This window comes from Corvus brachyrhynchos, unplaced genomic scaffold (assembly GCF_000691975.1).
Source record: "Corvus brachyrhynchos isolate BGI_N302 unplaced genomic scaffold, ASM69197v1 scaffold23, whole genome shotgun sequence".
Taxonomy (NCBI): Eukaryota; Metazoa; Chordata; class Aves; order Passeriformes; family Corvidae; genus Corvus; species Corvus brachyrhynchos.
The window spans coordinates 12,876,109-12,894,266 of NW_008238983.1; the positions used below are offsets into that span (position 1 = coordinate 12,876,109).

Below are 18,158 nucleotides of genomic sequence, written 5' to 3' on the forward strand. Positions count from 1 at the left end.
TCCTGCTGATAACAATCAGGCATAATTGCTTGCTTTCACTGGTACAAAATAGATGCTGCTAAGATGCACGAGGGAAGCTTGATTTCTTGAACATAAAGCCCTCCCTAGCAATTGTAATGATAAACATACTAACAGAGCAAGCAGATGAGTAAAGAACTACACTGGAAATACACTGGTGTAGGTACAGCTCCATCTAGGACAATGACAGCATTTGGGTTAAATTCATTCTTGCCTGGGAAGATGTTGGGAAGAATTCACTGGAATATGCTGTAGGCATTTGCAGCTGAGATCAAAGAAAGAAGCCCCCAGTTCTAGCATCTAATTCAGATGTATATTAGAAGCCTGTCATAGGATAAAATGGATTGTGCCCTGGCCTGCAATGACCAGACTCCAGAGATTATCAAAGGAGCACAGAACAATTATTTAAATTTCAATCTTCTTCATAGTAGAGATCTACTTTAGATAGGTTAATAACTGTGACCAGAGCTGCATTTGCAGAATGACCATGTGCTAGCGGAGCCATGGTTGACAAACAATACAGCTTTATTATGCATGCAAGATTGCCCATTAATGATATATTCATTATTGTTCAGGTTATCTATTCAGACATTATAAGTTTCATTAAGCAGTCAATATCAAAGTCTGGGGTTTTCTTCCAGTTTGGATATGCCATGTAGTCTCAAAATTGTATCATCTACTGATAGAACTGCTTAGATTCAAATTTTAAGCAGCTCTTCATTTTCTTATAATATTCTGATATTTCCTTTTGTTATGTAAGAAAAACTTGAAATAATTTCAATCTCTTTAGCAAAAATTGATAGACTTTCTACTACATTCTGCTATTTCTATTTATCAAAGTTTATCTCCAGTGTTCTGTGGAAACTAACTGAAGTAAACAATTGCACATGTAAAAGGCAGACTTCTAACTTCAGCTACGAAACATTGCTGCATATTGTTGGTTAGTATGAGCTAAATTCACTGAGTAACAAATTAAAGTCTCCATCCTACATTATTCTGATTTGAATATTAAGCCTAAATTTTAAATTGAACTACTAGCAATTCTTCACTGAGAAGTGTTTTAGAAATCGGTTGCTCTAAAAACAAAAGCATTACTTTCATGAATGATCCTGCCCACCTATAGACATTCTCACAGACCATCAGTCTTTCTGAAAATTTGAAAGGAACCCATGTGGCAGCAGAAAAAAAAAAGTATTTCTTTCATTAGTGTCTTAGTATAAAGACTTAACAAAATCATGAATTCACTAACTCAATCCATATTCTTTTTTCATGTCCCCTCTTACCTGAATGACTCCTCCACCTTGGCCATCCTTCCCAGCTAAAAACTCTTCAGGCAAATTAACCATCTTCCCTAGCCAATCCAGCATGACAGTCTCCAGCTCAGTGCAAGCTGGACTTGAAGCCTGTGTTGAAAAACAGGGCAGAGGGAATAATCTCACTAGACCGTGAAGAGAAATCAGATCTACCAGAGGAAGAATAATTCTTTCTTTCTTTCTTTTGACTATAAAGGAAGAGACCAGACTAACGTCACAAGCCAAGTTAGGGACCTGAAGACCATTTTGTGCATGTAGTTTCTAACATTTACTAAAAAAATGTCAAAATAGCCCTTACATAGAACAACGATGATCAAATGTCAAAGCAGGATTTGCATCTTGCGTATGTTTTTTTAAATCAAATACCAGCCTCTTCTGAGAAGAGTATACCTCACATGAATGTGGGGGTTTAAAGACAATTTTCCATTCATCCAGATGAAAAGAGAAATAACAACACTGGGTGCTAAACAATAGTTATACTTCTTTCTGGATTACCAGTATGTTTGCATTGCTACCACTAATTCTAAATGTTGGTGATTTTTCAAGAACAAAACTTATTCCTGGAATCATTCAGGGTGTCTATGTACAAACCCTTAATTAATCAAAGAAATTTACCTACAAAAATACTCCTGAGACTTCATTGCTATTGATCAATAATTTCATTGTAGAATGTTACTGAAATGCTTAAAATCTTGGCATGGTGAAGCGCCATTACCACACACCAGAGTAAACTCACCCAGGAGAAGCCCACACATCCTATTCCACCACACAACATATCTGCAAGAAGAGCCGGGAAGGAAGAGGCTGCAGGGAAGTAGGCAAAAAAGTACGGACTGTGCCAGTGAGTCACCTGTAACAAGGGGAAAATAGCTATTTTTAACTAATAAGGGAAGCAGAAACAAATTGTCACCAAAAAAAAGGTTAGAGGTTGTGACAAGCCAGCAGTTCTTGACTACCTGGCTGTAACACAGGATCCCATTTTTTAGAAAAACTTACCTTGTTTTTTTCATGATTTTTTATCTATCTTTTACTCAAATTAAAAATAAGTAAGTTGTCACCCCAACCCCCAAACAGCTCCAAAATCAGAGTTCTCCATTTATCTTCCTAGAAGGCAAGGATTGTGTTGGCCATGGCAGCCTGAGCTGCTGTGCAGTACACTGCTCTTAAGCCTCTACCATCAGGGACTCTCTGGTATTTTGTTTTTCCATCTCTGTCCTGCAACTGACATAGGAAGAGTGTCTTCAGTGCAGAAGAGGTCCACAGAACTCTTACCCACACTCTCGTGTTATTTGCTAATACTCAGGCACTGAATCTGGCCAAACAGCTCCTCACCACAAAGTCCCACAACTCACAAAAATAACCCATCCCAGTATACAATACCTTCTGTACAAAATTAAACTCTCATCTCCCTTTAACAAGTTGTGATTTATAGACAATTTCACTTTGTATGTACTAATATGAGAGAACAACATGCATAAATGGTAGTCAATTGTCTTGCCAAAGCAACATTAGAATTGTCTTATGTAACATCCAAGCAATCTTAAGGATCTGTGAGATACTTGATAGTGCTCCACAACTCCAATCTAATAAAATTCAAAAGCAGGAAATGTACAGCTACACTGTAATGTTCAGTGGAAATAATGGGGTATGTGAGACGTTTGGCAAAAACTGCTTACACATTCAAGATAAAAGGCGAGTTTTTGAAAAAATGCTTCTAGAGCTGTAAGCAAGAATTCAGCAGAATCTATTTAAGATTTTTTTCATGGCTGGAAATCAAGAGGCTGCTGAGTTATTGAAGGCTAGCCTTTTCTTACACCATTTTGTTTCCTTTTTTTTTAAATACTGGAATTCTTCTGTTACAACTGGAGGACAGTAAGAATATACATTCTCTCTTGCCTGTTTCTGTGCTGTGTTGTTCCACATTCCCACCTCTGATGAATTTTACTTTTTACACTGCTCTCTCTCCCAGACCGTGGTAAGATTTCTGGTTCTGGAGCAATCTCATGGATTGCTGTACCACACTGTTCTGCATGCTGCAAATAATCCCTTTCTTTCCTCTTCTAACCTTCCTCATGCCAACAACCAGCTCTTCTTTAAGGGATGTGGTCCATGTTAAGGGGAAACTGTCTCAACTCTTCACAGAGTGAATTAGGTATCACTTTCCCTGATGCAGTGTACCAATTTCAGATGCCCCCATCTCTTTCACATGAAAACATCTCCTATTCGTTACAATTTCCCACTGTCTAAACTAGCCCTGTATCTGGTATGTTCAAGATTTCATTTTTACTGGTCACTAGATTCAAACCTGTCAAATCAGTTATCCAAAGACAAGCCACTGTGAACATTTTCAGCTGTATCTCATATTGGGTCAGGATATCTTTCTTTGCTGTAACAAAGTTTTAGAGCACTTGTGGCAAACGCCTTCCCTTCACAAGTCAGAAAACAAACCCCAGATGGGTCATGGTGCTTCACAGGAAAACAATAAAATATTCAAGAAGCAATGGTCCCTGCTAGGATCCACATGCACAGACTTTCACTGATGTCCATAATGAGCCAGAGCTGCCACTGTTCATCTCCCCAGCTCTAATCCTCTGTGATCTGTAAGACTTGTGACATTCATCTTGGGTTAATCAAGTTAAACTGACTGCTTGCTGGGAGCCATTTGTTTGATGAAACACAGCAGATTCCAGTTGCACCACTCACGCAAAGTGAAAAAGCTAAAAGCCCTGGGGCAAGCGCAGCTGCACTTCTTCCTCCTGCCTCCCCTTCCCCCGTCCCTTGAAGCAGCTGTAAAATTCTTTTTTTTCACCATGTTGGAACAGACGCACTTAGTCAGATATTGCAAAAAGCCCGACGTAATTGATGCCTGTTTTTTCAGCCCTCTGCTGATAAATAATGATACACAAATGTCTCGGGTTCACTCTAATTACCACTCTAGTGCCTCTCAGAGACATTTTATTTCCAAGATTTCTTCTAAGGATGTCTTTCTCTGGCTTGCTTACTCTAAGCAATAGTCTTCCTTTACCACACACTAAGGATAGGTGCTTCAGCTGAAGCTTCATAGATTAATGGATCCAATGTGAGGAAAATTAGCATCTTTAGTACTGCTATTTGTGGTTACACATACACTTGATCATATTCAGCTCTAAAAAAGGAGGAGAACAAAGCAAATCTAAGAGAGAAAGGCGACTCTGATTGATATTTTTACATACAGGTCCTTTCCATGTTGTCTACCTGCTGTGGAGATCAGAGTTCTGCAGTTACTCCCTCTGTCTCTGTGTTAGTATCAGGAACTTACCACCATTATTGTCATTATCATTTGGTGGACTACCCTTTGAAGGTTTACCTTACATTTCACAATATGTCCTCATAAAGAAGTTTCAACACTTATGAATGCTTGAACCCTGTCCTACAGGGTAAAGATAGCAACAGATACTACATTATTATTGCTTCACACAATTAATTGATCCCTGATCTTCTGAAGGAACACCATTTTCACATTTTTAGTCATACAATACGGAGCAAATATCTGAACACAACTAACACAGTAAAGGTGTCAGCATGAATGAAACAAGAATCACTTACGGGCCACTAATAGCTTACAGGCAAAACAAGGGTTTATGATATGTCATATAATTTATTCTTTCTGAAGAAGCCCTTTCTGAAGTTCTTCATTTATAAAACGGATATAAGACATTCCCTGGTGAAACAGTGGAAAAATGCTATAGATGAAAAACACTAGATGTACTTTTAAATTAAATATTATTCTTGTCAGGAAAAACATGGGAAGAAGATTAAGGGAAAATATAACCTGAACAATTAGGGCATAAATATCTTTGCAGACTGGCTGGATAACCTGGTAAGGAGACCTTTAAACCAGGAATGATAAGGGAAGGGGAGAAAAACCCGCAATCAAGGGAGGAAGATGGACCAAGCTGGCAAGCAAAGGGTGAAGCGTAACGTGGACATGAGAGAACTCAAAAAGGAGCTAAGGCTAAAGCAGACCGTTCCCCAATGCACCCACATAAATAAGGAAGTGCTGAGAGGGCAGCATTAGGGCAGGGGCGGGACAGACGGGCTCACATCTTTTCTGGGAAATCAAGACAAATGGGTGCCTCTCTGAAGCACACCACATGGGGAACAAACAGGAGGAAACAGAAGGCTGTGTGCAAGTACACGGCTGTGATTTCGCTGGGATCACAGATATGCTGTGGGATTGCTCGCGTGACTGAAGTGCTGCAGCAGATGAGGACAGGCTCCTCAGGAAGGTCAGACCAGGAAGGTGAGGCAGAGGAGTGGTCCTTTATGCAAGAGAACAGCAGGAAAGCACTGGCCTCTGCCTGAGAATGGACAATGAGCCAGTCAAGAACTTGTGAGTCAGGACTGGTGAAGGTCTCAAGATGGGCAACATTTGGGGGTGCGTGTCTGCTACAGACCACTTGATGAGAAGAAGCACATGAGTGCACCATTCAGACAGCTGGAAGAAACCTCATGTTCACAAGTCATAGTCCTCACATCTGCTGGGCAGACAACACAGCAGGACACAATTAGTCCAGGAGGGTTCTGGAGTGCCTGGGAAAAAGTGGAAGAACTGATGAAAATGTTCCCATGGTGTGGGACTGCACATTTACCAACAGAAAAGAATTGGTGAAGGCAGTGTCCTGGGCTGCATCCAAAGCAGCGTGGGCAGCAGGGCAAGGGAGGGGATTCTGCCCCTCTGCTCTGCTCTGGTGAGACCCCACCTGCAGTGCTGCATCCAGCTCTGGGGTCCCAGCACAGGGAGGACATGGACCTTGTAGAACGAGTCCAGAGGAAGAACATCAAGATGATCAGAGGAATGGAGCACCTCTCCTGTGAAGAAAGGCTGAGAGAAATGGGATTTCTCAGCCTGGAAAACAGAAGGCTTTGGGGTGATCTAACTGTGGCCTTCCAGTACCTGAAGGGAGCCTACAAGAAAGATGGAGAGAGACTCATTTCAAGGGCATGTAGTGATAGGACATGACAGAATGGTTTTAAACTGAGAGTAGCTTTAGATTATATATTTGAAAAAAATTCTTTACTGTGAGGGTGGTGAGGCACTGGAACAGTTGCCCAAGGAGGTTGTGGGTGCTCCATCCCTGGAAGTGTTCAAGGCTAGATCAGATGGAGAATGAAGGGGAAAGGCCAATACTGTTTAAGATCTTAACTATAAACCTCAGTGATGAGACAGAGTGCACCCTCAGCAGTGTTGCTCTGAAGAAATGGACCTGGGGATCCTGGTGGCCAAGCTGAACAGCAGTGTGCCCTGGCAGCAGTGTGACCCAAGACCATCCTGGGCCATGGTAACAAACTGTTGCCAGAAGGTCAAAAGAGGTGATCCTTCCCTTCTATGCAGCAGTGGTAAGGCCACATCTGGAATGCCACATCCAGTTCTGGGCTCTCCAGTACAAGGAACAAAGACATGGTTATACTGGAGTGATTCCAGTGAAAGACCATGAAGATAATTAATTTCTGCATCTGTCATATTACAGGCTGCTGAAAGAGCTGGGGTTGTTCAGCCTGCAGGAAGCTCAGGGGGCATCTTGTTAATGTGCATAAACACCTCATGGGAGGGTGTATAGAAGATGAAGCTGGATTTTTCTCAGAAGTACCCAGTGAGAAGACATCAAGAAATGTGCACGAATCAAAATACAGAAAATTCCACTTGAATGTAAGAAAAAGCTTTATTACTGGGAGGATGATCCAACCTTGGAACAGGACAGCAGAGTTCATCCTTGGAGATATTCATGACCAATTGGACATAGTCCTGAACAACCTGCTCTAGCTGACTCAGCACTGAGCAGTGGGGATGGACTAAATGACCTCCAGAGATACCATCCAATCTCTACTGTACTATGACCTCGTGATTCTGTGCTCATGTGAGTCTTCAGAATTGAGTATAAACAAGACAGGTAGAATCAGAGTTACTCTAAGAACTGGGATTTATATTGTGCTCTTTGTGTCATTTCACACCGGTGAAAAAATTTAGGATAGAATATTTTTTTCAGAATGCATCACATTGTAAAAGTAAATTTGTTTGCAGGGCACGTAAATATCAAGAAAAAGTCAATTTAGTTAAGAGGGAACATGACATGTTGATGACATAATTAGAATTCAATGTCTCGCTTTCTATTCTCAAATGATTCATCTCTTATTTTCTAAGCCATTATTATTTTATTGAAAGTTTGAAAGTTTGCAAGTGTTCAAAGTGTTTGCTCTTCTACTTCACAGACATTACTGTTTTCCTCCAATGAAAAAGAAAAGGCAATTATACCTATGAGCAGCAATTAAAATATTTGCATGTGTTGGACATAATTCTCTTATCTAATCTGCATTGATTTAATTCTCTTGGATTTAAGACGTCATCCACAAACTTTTGAAAAGAGTGCAGAGATTTCAATTGACTTCAGTGGAGCTTTTGCCTGTTAAAGGACAGCAGGGCTGGCTCCAAGGAAAACAAGATAAAGTCATATTGAATATCAAATAATTATATTGGTCAATGAAAAGGAATTGGTATTATACTACACTGACTAAAGACATTTCCAGATTGTGATGTCCACTCCCATCACAATCATATCACCTATCTGCATCTAGAGAAGAAACCCAAAGTGTTTATTGCAGAGATCCAAAGGAGAGATTCCTCATTGACATGTACTAATAATTCAGCCCTCTTCAAGCTACTTAGAGGCTTTAGGAGACATGCATATACTTAAAATAAAAAAGGTGTACCATGAGTGGAAGAAGAAGAAAGATTCAGGCCTGGACAAATGCCAGATGCTTTGTTCTGCATTGTCTGCCCAGTAGTGATCTATTCAAGGACTAGTATTTAGGCAGTGGCTGTCTGCCTTAAAAGCTACGAGAAGAAGTTGACATTTAGGAGAGTAAGTCAACAGAATAAGTATTAGGGAGAATCCTTTCCAGTCAACTCTGTAATAAAAAGAAATCTCCTAAGAGAATGTTAACATTTAAAGATCAGCTTGAAGGAGCCGTTTGGGCACAGCAGACTAATAAAAATACTATTTTGTAAAATATTTAATGTGCTATGAAAGTAGTAAAAATATCACATGCAATTGAAAGTTATGAACTTTTGCCTTAACCAGTTCAAGGGAGGAAAGGGAGTTATTTCCAAAAGTAAGCTATGCATGAAGGAAAAGAATGATTTGATTATTTCTAGGAAGAACAGAAAACATTAGTTAGATCATATTTAACATGTAAAGCTGACTCCTGCCTTCTAAAAGTTAATCAGTGTGGGTCCTTATCTTGGTAAAGTCTAGCTGCACAGTCTTCAACCCACACTTTCTTTAAGGTCTTTGAAAACCTAAATGCAGTACTGAACAGTGCACTACAGTTCCATTTTTCTTACCCCTGGCATAATGATCTTCTCAATGTCTTTAAAGACATCCTCAAAGCTCTCAGGATCCTGGGGTGCACAGTCTGCAATGAGGGGCCTTAGGTATCCTGGTTCCACATCTGGGAAGACCTGTCGTTTTTCTATCTTCTCCAGGTAATCCGCAACATAGTCCACCATCTCCTTCCCTCTCTTGCGGAATTCTGCAGCATCCATGGGTATCAGCACTTAGGTCTTGTTCTCAGAAAAACACTTTAGAAAAGAGGGAAAAACAGTCATTTTTGAAAGAAAATGTTACTAGTTTTAAGCCTGTTATTCAGATGATTTGTAGGAAGACTCATATGGCCATGACATAGGTTAGCTTAACACAGATAGACAGTAAGTGTAGCACAGAAGAACAGTAGAAGCACATTGATGAAGATTCAAAATTACACATTTAATCCCTACAGCTGCTGGTTGACACAAGGATGTGGCACTGTTAAGTGGCACATAATCAACTCCCTCCTGCCTTATAAAGAGGTCTAAGACAACAGCCTGCTGTGTGTCTCTATTATAATCAGTAATAACAAACTGTAACAATCACAGTTATCACAGTGATCCACTGTGCAGCCCTGTCATTTTATCTGCTTGTTGACTCCTGTCTAGCCTCAAGATTTAACTTCTTTACTCTTTCACTGTAAATGCACATGCTGTGTCATCTACAAAACTTTGTTTCTTTGAGAGGTTTCAAACAGAATTCACTTCAAGTTGATCTGTACTGTATTTTGCAGGAGAATTTGAGGAGTCTCTGTCTGGGGCTGTCCATGTTTCCAAGATGTTGGGCTGCAGCTCCAGGCGTTCTTTGAGATAGGGAGATTGTGTGAGCACACCCAAGGTGATCTGCGGCTCAGCTGAGATGAGCTGGAGTTCACCTGCAAAGTGCTCTGCAAACACAAATTTGTGATACGAGGGTGTCTGCTCCTGCCACCTTGGCCCACCCAACCTTTTTACTCTGTGTAGCTGTGCATTTTGAGTACTTATTTAATATACAGTTGAAACTTTGTATTCACTGAGTACTTAAAAAGTGTCCCAGCATCTTTACAAACTCAGGTTGAGGGATACTGTTCCTTGGGATCTAGTAAGAAGATCGGCAAGTGGAAAAAGGACTTGCTGGTGTCAAGAACTACTGTGCTTAGCTCACATACCTTTAGATCTTCGCTTTGTAAGGAAATAATTATATTAAGCACAGTGTGAATATTAGATAATTAGGAGACAATTTTTCAGATATCAAGTATTTGTGGTAAGGATTTATAACTGAGGACACCATTTTGAGAAAAGAGAAACTCCTGGGCTTTATTACATTTAAATTAGTACTGTAACATCACAAAAGAAAGACATCGTTAATAAGCACTGTCCTAGAGACATCTCTGCTGCTACAAATACAGGATCTGGGATTTGTGTGGAGCAGCAGCTGCTGCTACTTAAGAAGGCAAGATGCTGCTGTAGGTCATGAAACACTTGGGAGAGCAAGGATCTGCACAGTAGGGACTTCTAGACTCCCCAGAGAATGGCTGTTCCTGTTGCTATTTTACTAGAGTTTTAGTATTCTCTTTAATCATAATGTAAATGTTTATTTGGCTGTGTCTACGCCTTTCATCAAGGGGCATTAGGACCTCTCTCATATCTTGCTACTAAGTTGCTGGAGATACATTACCAGTGGTCACTGCAGTCCTTACAGTCTCCAGTGAGCAGCTTTGTGTGTCAGAACCCTTTTTGAAAAGCTGTGTTTAAGCGAGCAGTTTTGTTTCTACTCCTCTAAAATCAGGATGATTCAGTTTCTTCCATACCCCCTAAATCTTATGTGCATTTTCACTTAACACATCTTTGTCCACTGTTCAAAATTTTAATAATCTTTCTAAAGAAATCAGCATGAACTGCAGCAATCAATATGCATCTCTGGCAGCAATCTAATTACACCCCAAGGCTCTGTTCTTTGGTTTAAATATTTTTGCCAGAAGAAATCTAAATATTGTACTATTGCACTTCTTTTTCAATGCATCTCTAACTTAACCGTTAACTTATTCTATTGTGTTTTCTTTTATGCTACTTCATTCACGAGTTCATTGCTATAGCATGCTCTAAGGAATTTGCATGAGGTAACCTGTTATTTTTTTTCCTCTAGTTTCAAAGAAGAAAGCTGTGAAAAAAAGAATTTAACACACAACTGACAAATTAGTGGGAGATGCCTGAGACTGAACTGACTCAGAACATGAAGACTGGTGTTTCCAGCACCACTGTTGCTCACCACTGTGTTAGTTATTCCTACAGACCTCCACACACGGATCAGTTCTGCTGAGTATCTCGTTCCACATCTGTGGTTCCAGTGAACGCTAAGTACAGCATCAAGAAAGGTAAGAGTGTCACTGTGTAAGAGCATCACTAAACTACTCTCTAGCTTTACTTCATAGTAATCAAATATAGGGCACCACTTAACATCAAAAGTGCTGTGGATCGCTTGGTCATTTCCTAAAATACTAATCAAATGGCATAAATTAAATCACATTGTGTGCAAGCTCAAAACAGCTCCCAAACATGCAGAAAAAAGTGAATTTACTTTATCATATTACCAGAACACAGATCGTATTTTTTATAGCTTGCGACCAGTTTTCCACGAACTAATTTTTTTTTCCAGAAATTCGTATTACATTTACATCATCTTGGTGCTACACAGTATGCTGATATAATTTATTGTCATTTTTATTATTTGAACTTTGGACAAAGTTCTTTTTGGATATCAGGATAAGCAAATAAATTTTAACATATTCTGTGATTTCAGTCTATTGCTATGGAATTCAAATTTGACAAAATACACATTTTGTATAGTCACTGAGATCCTGTTTGTTATTGGCTAACTTTACTTTTTCCCAAGAATGTCATAAATCACTGTTGCAATAGCAAAATTCAGGTAAAGAATTAAACTACAGGGGAAACCCACTGTTTTGCATGGAAGAAGTAGCTGAACCAGGAAGCTTAAGCATTAAGAACAGAAGATTGAGCCTTCCATCCCAAATGTGCTACAGTGGTTGCAGTGTTATAAATTGATATGAACTAGTATTTACTTAACCTCTAACATTCTTACAACTCAGTTTGATCCAGTGAAATATGTCAATCTGCTCCAGTATGAAGCAAAGTATTTAATTCTTCCTTCCTCCAAAGACAATACCAAGAAATTTAAAATCTATTTTTTTCTATTCATGCATCTTCTTTCCTAGAAGTCCATCCCTGAAAATTCCATACCTACAGTAATACATGTATCTCACGGAGGAACTGTGAAGGCATACTCCTTGCAGGAACACCGTGGTCATCCTTTTCACCTCCTGTTTTATATCTGTTCTTCTGTGAGTGACAAGACCCACTTACACTTTCATCCCTATTTTTATTCTCTTCCGGAACTCTTCGCTATAGATCTCACTTCATCTCCTTGAAAGTACTACTTGCTATGGAAGCCATCTCCAGCAGACAATTGTAATGCTCACCAGTGAGTACTATCAAAATGCAAATTACTTCACGTCTCTACCAGTACAGAATATCTCTACCTCTTACATGCACATACAACTCCTGTACAATGCAACAACACAATGCATAGGGAGAGACCTTACCTCTACGCCAGTATATTTTAAAAATATAGAGATTTTCTAAGAAGAAAAGTACTTCAGACAACTCAAGACTTAGGGTTTAAAATGAAAACACTGTTTGAGAGAATCTGTATTTTGTGAAGGGATGAGTGTTATAGTCTGCATGCACTCAAAATATCCACTTAACTCAAAGGAACTTAAACTGCAAAATAATACAACCCAAGTTTCCAAAACTAAATGGAAATTTCAGAGAAACTAAGCCTCTCTCTAAAGTATTTAATAGTGGTCTATAATCTTGAAGGCCTCTAAAGAGTGAGAAATGCTTTCAGAGATCCCACACCTCCGAGGATGAGTTTCAGCATATTCAGTATCTGCCAGCTGAACCCCAGGTGAGGAGAGCACAGCTCCTCAGGAGGTGCCCTGCCTAATTATCAACCTCTACCACACTGTGAGCAGTCTGTATGCAAATTCATTGACAGCCTCACTCTGATTGATAAAATACACTTTTACCAAGCATATATTCTGCCTGAGCATTTTTGTTCCCAGCAAGAATCAATGACTATTGTCACCATTGCATACTTCAGATCAAATCCTACTTTACTGGAGAAGATTGAGTTCTGCTCTACACTGCAGGTGAAACCAAGAAAAATCATGTTAAACCTTAAATTATTTTGGTGTATCTTTTTTATTCATTCATATAGAAACTCCTTGGTCTGATTTTGCTGTAATTTGTCAGAGGACAAGTACACTACACAATCTAAAGTTGACATATCTTTTGTTGCTTTTTTTAAACTACTCCTTCTACCTCAGTGCAATGAAATTAGAATATAGCCGCATTTTATTTTAGTGAAGTTACCAAAAATTCTAGTTGCTAGTCTTTAGATTGCATATGTTCATTTGCAAGCAGTTTTCTACTGTATCTGAAACTGAACCATACAAATGAGTAGTTTACACACCAGTAATTATTAAAGTTATTTATAGGTATATTGTGTTGATAACATTCAGCTTATTCATTATTTCTGTTAAAAAGTATTGTCTATAATTTTAGAATCTGGGTCGGTTTTTTCATATTTACTAAATATAAGTTTAAAATATATCTAAATGCTACCAGGAAATTTGTTATGAGAAAGAAAAAGAAAAAAATATGAAAAATGAGAAAAAAGAGGGAAAAGAGGAAAAGCAGAACAAATGAAGAGAGATGGTATATTTGATGCATTAAAATTTTATGTCTGCCTCTTCTCCAGTTCATCAAAGTAAAATAAACAACAGCTAACAAAATAAAATCTTTAAGCAGCTTCTGTTATTAAACACAGACAGGAAGAATGCATAGACACATTAGTAGCACCTAAAACTGATAGCTGCATTTGCTCAAAAGAAGTAATAACTTTGTATCTTTCCAATACATGAGTCAAGTGCATTTTCTGTTCTGCCAACTGATTGTTGCAGAACAAAATGTCATTTAAGGGCTCGTGGTGCTTCAGTGACACCACTGAAGCCATGAGAACTTCCTGCTACTGAACCCAACTGAAGGTTTTTGCAGCTGTTGCCACTGTTAAGCTGAATTTCCCCTGCTGGCAATAGGATATTGCCAGAAAAAGGGCCAAAGGATTTCAGCACAAGTAAAAAGGAACTGGATCTACTCTGTACTTCTACCTTTGCACAAGTCAAGTTACAGTCCCTACATTTTATTTAAAGAATTACATTTTCCAGAAGTTGCTGGCTGTATTCATTTACTGTCACTGGCACAGAGTCTCCAATTCCATAGTTTTCCCTGTTGAGGTTTTACTACAGTGATGGGAAAGGGTTATTTCTGAGGAAAACTTCACCCTAAAAAGTCATGCATTTAATTTATCTTAGAATTTTATTATTCAGAATATTTGGCAGAGAATTTCTCAAGTTCTGCTTGGTTATTGCAAGCACTGCTGTACTTGGAAAGACAAGATACAAACTTTTGTATGCATGGGATTCTGCATAAATGTATATAAAGAGTCACAGCTGACATACATCAGATGTAAAAACAAGCAAACATAAAACAAGAGGTGCACATTACATTGTGCAAACTTAGATTAAAAATAATGCTGCTTTTTATTATTATTATTATTATTATTATCCCTAATAACACAAGCTGGCTGTTTATTAACTGAGCTTCCACTCTCCATAACCAATTGTTGCATTAATCCAAATGTACCTACTTGAATTTAATAACCATAAAGCCTTAAGGACAAAGGATGTTACTTACAGCGAGTTGATAAGGTTTTTCCTTCTCCCCTGCCCTTCTCACTGTCTTTCTTTGCTCCTCAGTGACAGCTATAAAGCGGAGAGGATGCAGTTGCCAGTATATATAGGCAGAGTATCCATGTCCCTTCAGCCTATCACAGCCACGGGCTTTGCACTGAACGTGCAGCAGCAGCATCTCCCCCTCCTCCCACAGCTCCTCCAAAATGTACTTCGCAAAGAAAGCTCCCCAAAAGGCAGCTGGACCTGGCCGAGGAACGGCCCTTGCCTGGGTTAGCTGTGCAGTGCCGTGTGTTTTCTTCCAGGAGCTCCATTCACAAGTTCGTTAGCACCGAGTGTCTGATCACATGCTCCCCGTCTGTGCTGCACACTCCGGGACACTTCTGCTGAGGCTGCTGCAAGTAAAAGCAAGTGCTTTGATCCACTTCTGTGAAATGTTATTGCCAGGAAAGATACACGGATATGGCTGATGTACCACTCAAGTGACTGCAAGCTCTGAGCAGGTATATAGCTGTGGAATTAATTCTCAGATAAGCTTTATCCAACTTTTTCCTGTTTCTCTCTTTAATCATATGCACACTTAAAAGCAATACTAAGTGTTCAAGATTTTTTTTCCTACTCTACATGTTTTATGGGGAGTTCTCTTTCCTAGATGAATCCAGGTCACTGCCTGTCATTTTTATTTCGTTCAAGTTAATCTAAAAAAAAACACTATCAGCATTTCATAGTCCTCAACAGCTTATAACCAGGTAGTGTGGCAGATCTGGGACAGTCAGTGCTCTCAGACCAGTCTCCAGTCCACTGCAGTATTACACCCAACCTTTTGTGAAGGAGGAAAAAGTCCCAGCTTTTTAAAACTGTCATGGCTGTGTTTGCTCTTCTAATGTTACAAGACCAATGACAACTCTGCTACAATTCTGGAAGAGTCTACTCAAATTAAGAACAGGACCTAAGCTCCCCAGGTGAGCTTGCTGGTGTCATTGCACTTGTTGTGCCAGGATGTTACTCTATGATCTGACTCGCATTTCCAATGCATGTGTTGGCTGATGTAATGATTAGTCTGCAATCTTGAAAATCATCAAGAAATCCCATTCAGTTGCAGCAGGCTTTGAGACGTTTTCCACCTCAAATCAGCTCCTGAGAGCACAGGGTTACAACCTGGACCCCCATAGGAAAACAAGTGGTTTGGAGACTTTTCCTATTTTTTTCTTTCACCCTGAATTTGACTGAAAAGGCTAAAAATTCAAAATTTGTTGTGAGGGTATAAGAGATGCAAATATTGAAGTTGTCTCCAGTAAACTTAAAGATAACTGAAATCTCACTTCAGTGTTTCATCCAAATGGCTTGCAAAAGGTAAATAACTTTCAACGGAAATTAAAAATGGAAACTACAATTAAGATTGGAGTATTAAAATGTTGGTTTAATCAGTGTTGAAATACAACCTCAGTCACCTGATGTGTTTTTATTTCTCTCCTGTACCTGTAAAGCTTGCTGTGAAGAGGCAGTAGTCACGTTTTCCATTAAGATATTTCTTTTTTTAATTTCTCAGGAAGAAAAAGGAAACAAAGTGTGAAGGTAACACAAGCAAGCTGGAAAAGGGGAATGAAATGCCCTTCTAAAAAGCATGTTCCATGTTCTCTCCTACAATTCTAGAAATTCTTCTGGCTCATTCTAGTTTCATAATCCTCATCATCAACTGTTAGCAATACACAAATCTTTGTTTAGCAGAATCTTTCTGTGGTGGACAAAAAGAAGATCACTAAGTTTTCTATCATAGGTGCTGGCTAAGTCAGATCTGATGGGGCCCTGTGAATTTGTTCCAGACCCTTCAAACTGCTCTCACTGCCACAGAGAACAACTTGTTTTACTGCTGAAACACGAGGAATAGAGATCCCACCTTTAGTGCCAAACTGTTCCAAAATTCAGGATACCAGTGTGTGAGAAATAACAGATGATCCCAAAAGGTTTAAAGGCTGGGGCTTGTTGGTAAGCACCCACCAGACCTATTTTTCACAGCTAACAAGAGACAAGCTTCAATATGTTTTTGCATCTGGAAGTCACCCTGATGATGATATACAAACAATGCTGTGCCCATGCAGTAATGGCACCAATTTATTACCATTACTGAACTCTTTGGTTTGCAAACAAGGTGGGAGAGAGGCTGTGTTTGAACAGGAGGCTCCAGCACAGCACCAGAAAATGAAGCAGACAATGTGTTATCAGTCACTGCAGTCCCACTGCCAGTCCGTGTGCAAAGACATGGATCAAAGCAGAGGGGATTAAACATTTGTACCCATTTCCTAACAGCTTTCACCTCTTCCACCATTGGACAGTGCAGGTTAGAAATGAAAAAGCAGTGTCCCCAGGCTTTTAGACCAGTTATGGTTAGATGGCTCTACTTCCAACTTTGTTTTTCCCTCACCTGCATGGCCTGACACTCTTCTCAAGCTAACCTCATGGTGTGGCTCTAGGTACTAAATCTGAGGATGTGTTTGTGCTGTAGTTCACTGAGCCTAACATTATTTGACCAAACCTGTTCTGAGCTATAATGTGAAGGGCTTTAAATGGACTCAGATATACTCAATATCTTAGCTATTGAGAAAATAATTTGAAACAATTAATTAGGGATCTAGCACAATGTTTGTGCCTGTTTTCCACATTTGGTATCAAAGGAACAGTCACTGTTGCCTATGCATAAGAAAAAACACTGGCTTGTTTTATTTGGTTTACTCTGTGTCTGTAGTCTGAGGATGTTATTTGGAGGCTGCAGGCATTTTTTCCAGTTTTCCTTGCTGTTGCTCCTTCAAAAAGAGAACAGTAGTAGAACCCTGTCTTTGTCTTTCTTCTTCCCCCCATATATTCTTCCATTAATGTAAAAATACTAATAACAGAAAATTATTTACAAGAAGCTAAAAAAAAGACAAAAAATGAGAATGGAATGAAAAGTCCTTTTATGTTCCATAAATAAGGTCCAAATCTGCATAAGCATAAGGATGAGACAAGAAAGAAGAGAATATTTTAGCTAAAATGTGCAACTAACAATTTTCTATTTAAAACAAAGGGTGTGTTTCCTTTGGAAGAAAATAAGAATTAAATAAAGCCTTCAGACACAAATAGATGGATTACTTGCAACGTATGAGGGTAAAACCTAAGTCTCCTGCAGAACATAAGTAGACTTTGCAACAGATTAGCCAGGAGATGAATCTGAGACAGAGCTGACAAACTGGGAAAGTAACTATCCTCTTTTTTCATAAATATTTTTTGTGTGACTTGTTTTCCCTGTTCAGTTCCTATTGCTGGCTGTGTGAACATGTGAAGGTAAACCAAAGAAGGAGAAAAAGGAACTGCTAACGAAGTGAACATGGACACAGACTCACACACACAGTTTCAGAGGAGTTAATGTACCATTTGCTGGTTCGAGGCAGCCTGAGCATATTACTCTTATGGAAGCAAGCCTACAGAAAAGAGAGGTTGTGATGAACTGAAAAAGTGTCAACAGAAAAACTGACAGGCTGTGAAGAGTCACAGAGACAGTGAGAGCAGGCTGCAATCACAGTAGGCAGACTCTTCCAATACAGAGATAGGAATAGCTTCTGCTGTGAGCTATGTGCT

General features: G+C 39.3%; 1 protein-coding gene across 8 annotated transcripts in view; it reads right to left on the reverse strand.

Moving 5' to 3' along the window:
- The window catches only part of DDC (dopa decarboxylase), a 74,444-nt gene that overhangs the window by 43,379 nt on the left and 12,907 nt on the right, over nucleotides 1-18,158 (reverse strand). For 5 of the 8 annotated variants that reach the window (XM_017738774.1, XM_017738770.1, XM_017738772.1 and 2 more), the window contains exons 2-5: nucleotides 14,815-14,941; nucleotides 8,713-8,949; nucleotides 2,068-2,181; nucleotides 1,302-1,421 (exon numbers count right to left, since the gene is read on the reverse strand). In XM_017738774.1, coding sequence (XP_017594263.1) covers nucleotides 1,302-1,421; nucleotides 2,068-2,181; nucleotides 8,713-8,913 — 435 coding nt within the window. In that variant the 5' untranslated portion in view covers nucleotides 8,914-8,949; nucleotides 14,815-14,941. Of the gene's footprint in view, nucleotides 1-1,301; nucleotides 1,422-2,067; nucleotides 2,182-8,712; nucleotides 8,950-14,550; nucleotides 14,673-14,814; nucleotides 14,942-18,158 lie in introns of those variants that run through there. The other 3 variants (XM_017738771.1, XM_017738773.1, XM_008637228.2) reach the window with 2 other exon arrangements.